The following is an 11,975-nucleotide window of genomic DNA, read 5'->3' on the forward strand; positions in this document are numbered from 1 at the left end:
GTTTTGTAGCACACAGGCCAGGGACAGGAATTTAATGCGTGGATTAAAAGTGAGGTGTCACATGAGGGCTGCCAGCAGGGAATACACACAAAGAGGCACATGGAAAAGCGATAGATGCAGAGACCTTATATAGGCTCTATCATGGATGTGGATTTGTTAAAAAGCGTGCTCATTTCTTCCATTCAAAGCTTTTTGATTTCCATGGAGCATTATGTTTTATCAACCCAGAGGTTGTATGTTCATAAGCCTTCAGCTTCTGCAGCACCTTTTCATGAGACTTCTTTGAGTTTTGGGAATGCTGTCCATACACCTGTTCTGGTTTTTTCCTCTCCCTCCTGCCATATTGAGTGTGGAAGAAGCTACTTGTCCCAGCTGCAGAGATGTTGCTGGTGTCAGTTTTGTAAAAGTATGAGTTTGAAATCCTAAACAGCTCTTCTCTTTTTTTCCCTTTCCAGAGATATGCTGCCATGGGAATCATTGCTTTGAACTCAGCCCTCCATATATGCCAAGAGGCCAATATTGCAGGCTTTGGTTACCCTGGCAACCATGACAATACTAAGCCAATATATTACTACAATAATGTAAAGAAGAGGTAGCAAATGCCTCCTCTTCAAACTAAGGGGTCCTCCATAGGGAAACATACTGGCCCAAAGCTGGGAGTAAAGCAGCTGAAAGGTCTAGTAGCTATTGCTGGTGTTACCCAGAGAAATTCCTGCTGCAACATGCCAGGGAATGTGTTGGCACATGCTTTGTGCTCAGAGAGCAGCACAGGCACAGACCCTGGTGCTTCAGGGTGCCTTTCGTTTGTCCTAGTTTGGTGACAAGGGTCCTGTGCAGTGAAAGTCCTGCAAGGAGCCGCTGGCAAAGTTGGGTTGGGCAGGATCCAGAGCATTTTGGGCAGAGTGTGGGGCATTGTAAGGAATAATCTATAGCTTTCCCTTTCTTGCCTGCAGCTCTTTCAGCACAATATCACTGCTGAGAGAAACAGGCTGGTGAAAATTATTGAGTCAGACGTGGTGAGAGAGGGCCATGCTGCTTGCTGTCTCCTCCAGATAGGACTTGTTGACCCCAGCTGGGCTTTGCCCTTGTTCCAGGTTGCTTTGAGCAGGACTCAGTTTGTCCTATCGTAGGTAGGGTGGGAGACGAATCCCTGAGATTCAGAGCGCTTGCCCTTTCCTCTGCTGGCCTCTGGTTTCCACTGCTGAGGACGTGGGGTGTTACACAACCCTTCTGCTTGGAGTAATCCCCTCCCTGTGTTGTAAGCAGCTAGCCTGTGCTCCTCAGTTCTTTGTAAAAAGCACCAAAATGAGATGCTAAGCTGGTCCTCAGCCCCTGAGGAAGGGAAGGGGTGAAGGTGCAATACCTGCCTTGGGTTTTCAAATTCCTTCCAAAGCAGATTGGAGAGAGTCGTACCCGTCACTTTGGAAAAGGGCCAGGTTGAACACTCGGAGGTTTCAGTATCTAATTGCTGGGTCTGCAGGAAACCAGGACCATTTTGTTCATTGTTCTGTTTGAGAATAAGTTGCAGTTCTGGCTTCAAGGAGTGGGCACTGTCTTGGGGCAGGGGAATTTCAAGTCAGGACAGTTGAGAATTACCTTGGTAACTGCTGGTAACTCATGGCTTTATGACCTCATATAATCCCTTTTTCGTTGCTTTCTACTTTTGTTTCTACAACTCTTTTCTGCTTCAACATTGCTACTTTTCTTTCCTGACTTCACTTCTTGTCTGCTTCCAGTTTGTGTAGGCGTTTCAATTTCGCCTCTTATTTTCAATTTTGTTTCTTTTATCTATGAAATTTGTTTCTTTTCTGTATCAAATATCTTCCTACTTTATTTCTTTTCAGTTTTAACTTGAATTCAATTTTGCTTCTTTTCTCTTTTGACTTTGTTTCTTTTCTGTATAACTTTGTTTCTTTTCTGTTTCAATGTCCTTTCTTTCAAATTGCTTTTCAGTATCAACTTTGTTTCAACTTTGTTGTTTTTTTTTTCTGCATCAACTTTAATCATTGTGTTCCATATCAACATTGTATCTCTTCTGTATCAACTTTCCTTCTTTTCTTCATCAACTTTGGTTCTTTTCTGTTTCAGTTTTCTTTCAACTTTCTGTTCTGTATAAAGTTTATTTCCTTTCTGTTTCAACTTTGTTTAATTTCTGCTTTGACTTTATACCAACTCTGCTGTTTTTCTCCATGCACTTTGCAGATTTTCTGCTTCAATGTTGTGTGGACTGTTTTCCTTTTTTTGGTGGACTTTGCCTCTTTTCTGCTTCAACTTTTTCCAACAACGTTGGATGACAACTCTTTTGCACTTTATATTTGTTTCATTTTTCTTCTTTTCTTTTCAATCTTGCATCTTTTCTGCTTGGGCTTTACCTCTTTTCTGCCTTGACTGTGTCTCTTTTCTGCTTGTGTTTTGTTTGTACTTTCTTTGGGCTTTGTTTTGACTTTGGTGTGGCTTTTTTTTTGGGCTCTGTCTTTTTTCTGTTTCAAGTTTGTTTCAACTTTGTTTCTTTTCTCTTGCAGTGTCCTTTCAACTTTGCCTTCTGTATCAACATTGTTTCTCTTCTGTATCAACTTTGTTTCTTTTCTCTACCAACTGTGTTTCTTTCTGTATCAACTTTATTTATTTTCTTTATCATCTTCCTTTACTGTATCAACCTTCTTTTCTATACCAACTTTCTTTCTTTTCTGTTTCAACTTTACTTCTTTTCTGCATCAATGTTCTTCCAACTGTGCAGCTTTTCTCCATGTACTTTGCAGCTTCTCTCATTGGGATTTCCAGCTTTTCTCGTTGGATTTCCCAGCTTTTCTTCATGGACTTTGCAGGTTTTCCCATGGCCTTTCCAGCTTTACTCATGGACTTTGCAGCTTTTCTCCTTGGGATTTGGAACTTTTTTTCTCAGGATTTGCAGCTTTTCTCCTAAATTTTGCAGATTTTTTTTCCTTGGGTTTTGCAGCTTTTCTCCATATACTTTGCAACTTTTCTCCATGGACTTTGCAACTTTTCTCTGTGGACTTTGCAGCTTTTCTCCTTGGCTTTTGCAGCCTTTGTCCATGGACTTTCCAGCTTTTCTCCATGCACTTTGCAGCTTTTCTGCTTCAATGTTGCGTGGAATTTTTTTTGTCTTTGGGGAGTTTTTTGGGGTTTTTTTTTGGGGGGGGTGTTGTTTTTTTCTTTTTTTCTTTTTTCTTTTTTTTTTTTTTTTGTGTTGCAACTTTGTTTCTTTTCTGTATCAACTTTGTTTCAACTTTGCTTCTTTTCTGTTTCTATTTATCTTCTTTTCTTTTTGAACTCTTCTTTGACTTCTACCTCTACCCTGTTGGAATTTTCTTTTTTTCTCTTTGGATTTTGTTTCAAGTTTTTCTACTTCTTTTCTTTTTTCTGGATATTTTCTTGTCTCTTCCAGCTTGTTCTGAGCATGGAGCCACCTGCCAAGTTTATTTTGTGTGCTGAAGATTTTTCACATTTTAGAAAGGACATTAAACGCCCACTTCTCTGCTGCTGGCTCATGTCCACATTTTACCTCTGGGTCCACATCTTCTCATGCTCTGCTACTTTCTACCAGATGTCGCTATGTCATATTTCCTCTTCTTTACTCCCCTTATTGCTGCTTTCTTCCTGGACTGTTAACATCATGTGTTCAACTCAGCTGTTGACTCTCCAAACTCCTGCCTCTACCGTTAGACAGATCCTGCAGTGCTGGACTTAGAAGGTGATGGCTCTGCTGGTGTGAGCAGTTTGTGCAGCCCTTCAGGCAGGTGCTCACTGGGAAGGCTGCTCCTCCTTCATGGCTTGTTGAGGGTGCACTCTCAGAGTCAGATTGGTATAACTTACATCAGGCTGCATGTATCATACAGCAGCAGCTTTTGGGGTGTGGGAGCATGAGTACAGTGCTCATAACTGCTAACTATTTCCATGGGAAGTGAAACTTCTGCTTTCCCTCCCATTTCCTTCCTCTCTCCCCTTCACTGTGGTCAGGCTTTCAGGGCACATCCTGTGTTACTCGTGTCACTGCTTTTCCTGGGTAACTTCTTATCTAGTAACTCAGCCCTGCCTCCTGAAAGCTTTCAAAAACGCCCTGACTCTCAAGATCTGCAAAGTGTTAATGCCCTCCATGTTGCTCTGCTGCTATTCCCTTTTGGCCAACCTGGTTCCTCCTCCATTACAACTGAAATGGGTTTGTCCTGGTTGGTGCAAGCAATTTATGGCCTAAGAAATGCTGACAAAATTCCCTCAAAAGCTGCCTGGCCCTGGGAGACTGCTGGAAGAACTGGAGGCCCTGGTCCAGCTCAGTTTGAGAAAGGTCACTTGAACACTGGAAGGGGATGACCTCATCTTGCACATGCAAACATAACCAAACTGAGCTTGAGAGAATTGGGGTGTTTTAATAAATTCCTTTTTACCCACTCCATGTTTCCTCTGTACACAATTAAGTCTTTCTATACAACACATAGTAGCCACGCAGGTTTTGCAGATTCCAAAATTATGGTTTTCCAAATGCATATTTGGATTTGGTTCGACCACTCTTGTGAAATATATTGCTTTGTAAGTAATGGAAGTGGGCTCTCAGCTATGTGGACAGTTAATATTTTATGCTCTTCTCCTGATAGAGTAAAATGGCACAAAAATTTTAATATGTAAAACTGATGTACAAAACATGCTATGTACTAACCCCAGGAGAGGGTTTATATTTTCTCTTTAGGTTCTTGTGTATACAAGAACTTTGCCATGGCTTGCAGAAGCTGTGTCTGCACTTTCTGCTGTAGTTGCTGCAACATTTACCTGCTATATAGTGCAAGTCATGGTAGTGAAACCATAAACATGAGGCTCAAGAGTCTTGGCATTGGTCACTGCTGCCTGTGGCAGCACTCCCAGTACTTGCAGCAAGCAGGTCCGCTACATAGCTTTTTGCTCTTATGTTTAAGAGCTGTCTGGTTTCCCCTCAAAACAGGGTTCTGTAATCTTTCCAGGTAACCATGATTCATTAGAGCTGCCTTTTGTTTCAAACTTCCCAGAGTGTTGGAGCAATGTGGTAGGGGCTGAGTATTTAACCGTGCTTTGGTGGGGGCACTGAATCAAACTTTCTTGGGTCCAGTTTAAAAATTCTGAGAGCCGCAGTCCTCCATGCCCTACAAACCTTTCATGTTTGATAGCCTGAATAAATCCTTGCCCTACAGCAGACTCATTATTATCAAGAGAACTGGGGGAAGGAGGTGGAATAAGGCAAAGCCACAGTAATGCAAAACATATGTAAATTAGGCTACCAGATACCATAATAATGATGTAATGGAGGGGGAAAGAAAAAGAAAATGAGTGCTATTGTTGCTTTAGTAGCAAAAGCTAGCATTGGTTTGAGGTGGTAAATCCACCTTCTCAGGGCTGCAGAAAGGTAATTACATTCCTCTAAGCACAGTGCATTTCATGCTAAGGTCCACAAACATCCTCGCATCTATGGCAAGGGTGAACCCCCGGCTGTGGCCAGCTGGAGGGCAACCATGGTTTGCGTGAGGCAGAAGGGCAGGGAGCTTCTGGGCTGTTTGGTGCCAGCCTGCCTGTCTCCAGGGGTCAAGGGAGCTCCACCGTCCCTGACTGCCTGTCCATGAATGCTTGGCAAGTGAGTCTGGTTGTCTCCACCATCTGTGTGAAATCTTTCCGACCATTTAGATTAAACACTGACTTCTGTAAAATGTAGGGCTCCTAACTAACCTGACACAGTCCATATGGAGTAGCTGCCACAGATAGTGTCTATCTTGACACTGATTAATCGCTTCTACCAGTAGTGTATTTGTCCCTGGTTACTTGACACAGTTCTTCCCTAATAGCTTTTGAATAGTTCTGGGGTATTCATATGACCTCTGCTGTGGGGAATAGCCCATCTGATGACACACATTACCTACTTCAGTGTTGGCTTGGCTGCTTTTCATCAAACTAACTTGGACACTAGCTTTTGGGTTGTTTTTTTTTTATTATTTCCTTTCCCCTGTGTACACCAGTATCTGTCCTTTTCTGCAGTGGGGAACACCTTAGCTATGCTGGAGTCTGTTTGGGTTAGGTGGCATCTTTTGCAACTGGCTGGGGCTTGGTGTGTGCTATGTGGCATGTAGAGACTGTCTGTGATTCCACCTCCGTGTCCTTACCTGTCACTTACAGTCACAGGCATGACAAGCAATCTGCGTTACTGATGCTCTTTGCTTTGAAACTAGCAGTTTAATGATCTGTAACTAGAGTCAATCATTGTTCAGACAGACAGCGACGCAGCTGTCTAACACCCCAAACTAAATGCAAAGTTTCTCTCTCAATCTGAACGTTCTTCACTTCTTCAAAGATACGAGATCCAGTAGCAAAGGCAGTGGGTCTTCTAGGCTGATCTTCCATCAAGTGTGAGATTATCACACCCGCTTCGTGTGGGGAAGCATCACAAGTGAGGGTTATAGGCATCAAGGCACTCTAGGAAGGACATGTTCTGATGACACCAGCTCCTCAGCTCCTTCAGCAGCCTTGGTGCAGGGTACGTGTGGTTCAGTGCTGGCTTGATCAGTCTGCCAGGTCAGCCAGGGCTTGCTGGGTGAGGCAGTGACTCACCAGTGCCATGGTGTAATGTATTTGTGGAATTTGCAGCAAAAGGATCTTAAAGCAATTTCCAGACATTCCCCTCCCCACCCTCACCCCTCATTTTTCCTTGTACTTTATATAAATTGTTTTTCCTAGAAGAACGGCTAGGAAAATTCTATATATTTAGAGTAATTTTCTTTTGCTTTTCCTATCCGCTCAGACAACCTTTCAGACTGGAGTTGCTGGGTATAAAGACTGGTGGTGTCAGCTGAACCTCAAGGACTTGGTAACTGTCTACACAGCCTGAGCTTAGACCCCAGCTGCACTGGACGTGATCTAAGCTTAATTCTCCACCGGTGATTGCTGAGCTGAGTTGTATTAGCTTATATTGTGCTAGTTAGGATGGCACATATGGCCAGTGCTGCAACCCATTTGAGAGCAATACTGGGTCAGCTGGTGTAGGTTACCCCATGCCTGAGTTTCTCAAGTGCTTTTGGAAGCTCTTGTGGTGCTCTCCATCTCTAGCTCCACAAATGTTGTGTTGTGTGTGTGCCAGCATCTCAGGAATGCTCTCTCCCATCTGATCCATGACTCACAACCAAATAGTTGTTACAGATGGTCCTTTCACTTAAAATAAGACCTGGTGTGTTTAAACTTGAAGAACATGGTAAGAAGTATTTCAGTCTCCATTTGCAGATAGACTTGGGGAACTGCTGACTACTGAGGTAAATATATCCTCTCTTCTGGGTAATAGCTGTTGATCTACATGTGATACTGAGTTAGCTGTGACCTTGAAATCACCACAGCTACAAACAGCCCTATCTGTTCTCATGGCTATCACCAGCTGTCTTGTCCGAGAGTTAACTAACTCTTCTTTTTGGCTGCAGTTCATGAATTATTTTAATTTCACGTAAGCGAGTACAAGAGGTTTTGTCAGTCCAGCTACATTGTGGCTGTCTTATGCTATGTAATATCTTGCTTCAGATCACAGAGGTTGAGTATATGCTGTCTGCTGTTGTGTTACTTATATTATAATAACGTTCAAGAGAACAAAGATCACTCGGGCATGTGTTCTTAGAAATACAGATTCTCTGTAACACCTCCTTTCTAAAAGATCTTTGATGATCCCACCAGTAAATTGCCAGCACAGTGAATCATGTTTCACTTCAGATGTTATTCTTGTCACTTTAAAGGATTCCAAATAATACTTTTGTTTCTTGTGAACAGAAAGAGGCAATTACATAGACATTACGGCTTTCTACAGTCGTTGCACATTGTTGTATGCAAGCTGAAGAATATGAAGTTAACCAGCACTGACTTTCTAAACCGGTAGCTGGGCTTGATTTGCCAGCTTGCATGTTTTCTTCTTGCACCCCATCCCTTGCAGATTCTGTAGGATTTGTCCTTGAACAAATTGTGATGTGTATTGTGAAACTGTTGCTTGTGATGGAAGCAGCACATTCTCCGAACGTCCTTTAAGCTGCGCTTTCTACTTGACCCCTGAGCAAGGCTGTTGGATGGATTTTGTGATGCTCCCAAACTTTCCAGCATGTTCAGTGCGTCTCCATTGAAATGGTAATTTCTAGAGCATACTTCAGGCTCATCTCAGCTTTAGATAAAAATTAAATGTGGATTGCTTCATTCTGCATATTGAATACTAAAAGATGCACTCATTTGTCCTCTCTGCAGACACATGATGCTCTGCCAGTTTCCTTAATCCAGGCACAGAAGCAGTCACTTTTGATTCCATCTGTAAAAGGAAATACCTGCAATCATGAGAGGCTTTTTAGAACAGGGATTTTGTAGAACTTGTCCAATTTCAACAAACTTCTTGTCTGCTGGCTTAATGGGCACTATCTGGCTGCACATCAGGGTGTCGGTTTTAGCTCCCATTGTGCTGCCTTGTGTTTTTCATTGCAGAGATCATCTGTTATTTTAGGATTTCTCCATCTCAGTGGCCATCTACTGACCTGCCAAAGAAGTCCAATCCCCACCTGCCATATTTTAAACTTTTCTTTATAAGTGGATTTCTCACTGGATTGATATTGCAGCTTATATTTAATATTAATTTACACAGGCTTTCATCAGTAGTGACTCGCTATTCTGTCTACTTCTAGACTAGTATCCCATCCTCATCTCACATTTTTGCAACTTCTCTGTCTATGTGGTGTTAATAATACCCAGGAACCCTATAGCTGTATCCCCAGTAACGCTTTTTAGTTATCTACAGAAAGACAGGAGTAGATACATGAATGCACTACCATTTATCAGAATAAATGAAGGCAGGGAGCTTTATTAGAAGGCTTACAGCTGATTTAAATTAATATTGCCAACTGCGAGGTTTTACAAAGGCTCTTCCAGAAACAACAGCTGTGTTTGCACTGTAAATTAAGGACAGTATTGAGAGGTACTCACTTTTGTAGCGAGGCATCAAATGCAGATTCAGGCATGACCAGGGCAGATAGCAGCTCTAAGCCCAGCTGGGGTGTTTATGCCTTTCCCAGCTTGCTGCTCCCAGCAACCACCCACCCAAGGAAAAGGTGAGGAGGGGTGTAAGGTCTCGGGCTATGACTGCTCGGTGAATCTCCAATATTTACTCCCTGTGCCTGGCCACGTGCAGCTTGTTCCTGTAATAATTACAATACTGAGGTCCAACCAGATGGATAAAACCCAGATGTATGTTCATAAGAGCTGAGCCATAGATAAACCTGTTGTTACATGGCTCAGGAAAACATCTGCCACAGCAGAGCACTTATCCACTACTTGCCAGTGTGGAGTAGCTGGGAGCTTGGCAGGGATACAAAGGCAGAATCATTTGCTCTATCCAGTGCATTTGAATTATGGGATGTGAAGCATGACCTTCCAGAAATTGGACTGAGGATTTCACAAGTGTTTTCCTTTTTTTTGCCAATTTGACCTGAGCTAAGCTGAGGTGATGAAGGCAATTGACACATTGATATAACTCATATTCCTCTCTAATTTCTGGTCCAAACTATACCTTTCATTACTTCCTTTTTTTCTTGCTTTTCTTTTTTTTTAAAATCTTTTTTTTTTTTTAAACAGTTGCAAGAAGAGAAATTCACTCAAAGCATGTCTAGAAAACAGGCGGCTACCAGTTTCACTTCCCTCCTTGTTTTCTGCAATTCTTAGTGACGTGCAGTGAGAAGCAGGAGTGATGAAACACAACGCTTGGCATTTCAGGAAGTTTCTCACTCCAGGTCCTTGAGTGATACTCACGCTGCTTTCTCCTGCATGCCTGGCCTCCTGAAGATGTCCCAGATTAGAGCTCTTTCCCTGTGGATGCTCATGGTAGTGCTGCAGCTGGTGCTTGTCCCATCACAGCTGGCAGGCTGCCTCCTCAATCCCTGTTTGGAGGTATGTGATCTCTAAACGAGCGCAAAATCTTTCTGTTTCTCTGCTGCAACTTTTCCCTCTGCTTGGGAGGTTTGTGCATCAAGTCTGTTGTGTGTTAGTAGTCTTAGGAAAGCCTATCTTTTTTCCCGAGGCTGTTACCAAGGCAATTGAAGTATTTGAAGTAAATGCTGGTCTCAAAAACATCTGAGAACCAGAACTAGCAGCATGAACCATTTCTTCTTGTTAGCTTTCTCTACCTTTGATGGTTACTGCAGTACAGTTAATCTAATAGATTACATTTCCCTTGGAAGAGATCCAAGCCTTATCTATAATTTCTGCAAAACACAGATTATTGCCTGATTTGTACTGTAGAGTCATTTCACCAGTACTCCAAGTACCTGGCCCCTGCATTTTCCAAACTTTTGCTGACAATTATAACTTTGGTTACAGCTGCCTGTTGTAAGCTGAAAGCTGATCCTGGACATACATTGCATCCCTGTGTTTGTTTTGCTGCCTCTCTCAAAGGTTGCTGCTGGTTCATCCATAGCCTCAAGGAACACTGTCCTGTAGTTTTGCACCTGCTTCAATCAGCAAGAAACGCAGCTCTTCCTGGGGAGTAGGACTGGTTCTATTAGAAGTGGGAAAGATTCTTAGGATATATAAGATTATTTCCTAAAGCTCAGGGCAGCTTATTTAGAAACTCACTACAAGGCTAGTCATTCTGCTCCTGTTTTCCTGACTGTAATTTTCTGGCACTTCTTGAAGAGCAGATGTTGACCGTGATTGGATCTGCCACTGTTACAGGTCATCCCTAACAAAACTTTCAGCTGCATGGGACTGAACGTCTCTGGAGTTCCTGCTGAAATCCCACATACCACCCAGAACTTGGATCTCAGTTTCAACAATCTGCAATCACTGGGGTCAAATTATTTTTCATCAGTCCCTGAACTGCAGCTTCTTGATCTTACAAGGTAATGAGCTCTTTTACGGGGTTACTGGTTAACCTTGCTTCATCAGCTGGGCCACCATGGTTGCTTATTTTGCGGTCTGTTGGTCTTGGCTGTTCATTTTGTTTTACCTGTGTCTTTATCCCTGTGTCTGTCTCTCTGCACATCCCCATGGTCAAGTGATGTGCAGCTTTTAGTCTGGTTACTGAGTGCCCACCTGCTGCACAGAGGTGGGTCTGTCAGCCTGATCGTGTAGGTTGGGATGGGATGTGAGAAGGAAGAGGAAGATGTTTTACTTCTCTCTGAACAAGAAAAATGTCAGATTTTTCACTGTAACAAAAACTTCAAAGTGGAACATCTTGGGTGAGCTGTTCTTCTAATCACAGTTTAAAAAAAAATGAAGGTACATTCATTTTCTAAAAGGCTGTTTTAAAATATCAACACATTCCCTTTTCCCTTCTCCTCACATATCTGGGGGAGGAGATGGGGGAGGCTTATTAGCAAATTTGAATTGATGTATAATTTCCATTGACTTAAGACAACAGTTTCTCTGGGTAAATTGTTTCACTGAAAAATGTCACTCAGTTCCATCAGTTACAGCTCCAAAGTGTCTGAGTGGCAGAGCGGGTTTGCTGTAAAGCACTGGCTGCATTATAAAACTAATTTTACTAGAATTAATTGCAGAATGGATTTGGGTCTCGAATTCTGGATCTTCCCTTATGAAACCAATTTTAGGTGGTCACCCTCTTTTTCCTCTCTTCCTTTTCTCCTTTAGAACCAGCATGGCCTGGGGTCTGGTGCCTCTCAGATATCAAAAGCAAAAGAATTGTGAGCTTTGCCACTGCTGCATCATGCTGGTGCCAGTGGAACTACCCAAGTGTGGCTGAGGTGACAGTGTGAAGGTCTGGGGGGTGCAAGGTGGAAGGACGTGCTGTATCTGTTTAGCTCTGCCATCAGTGATGGTCGTTAGGAGGTTACTTTGGCCTTAACAGAAAGCCGCAATTCTTTCCTGCTGCTTGCCTGAATTTTTGACTTTCAGCGTGTCTCAAGGTCTCTTGCTTTGCAATTGAACTTCAGATTTAGAGAGGGAGGAGGAGGTGAGAGAAGGTCTCCTGCTGTGGA

The 11,975-nt window shown here is 42.7% G+C and overlaps 1 protein-coding gene across 7 annotated transcripts in view; it reads left to right on the forward strand.

Annotated features, from left to right (window-relative positions):
* The first annotated feature begins 607 nt into the window (after positions 1–607).
* The window catches only part of TLR4 (toll like receptor 4), a 115,875-nt gene continuing 104,507 nt past the window's right edge, over positions 608–11,975 (forward strand). For all 7 annotated transcript variants that reach the window (XR_013930473.1, XR_013930474.1, XR_013930475.1 and 4 more), the window contains exons 1-2: positions 608–9,927; positions 10,711–10,877. Coding sequence is in view for 1 of the 7 variants with exons in the window: in XM_080402356.1 (XP_080258482.1) it covers positions 9,805–9,927; positions 10,711–10,877 (290 nt within the window). In the remaining 6 variants the exon portion in view is untranslated. The remainder of the gene's footprint in view (positions 9,928–10,710; positions 10,878–11,975) is intronic.

Source organism: Falco punctatus (genome assembly GCF_963210335.1).
Source record: "Falco punctatus genome assembly, chromosome: 9".
Taxonomy (NCBI): Eukaryota; Metazoa; Chordata; class Aves; order Falconiformes; family Falconidae; genus Falco; species Falco punctatus.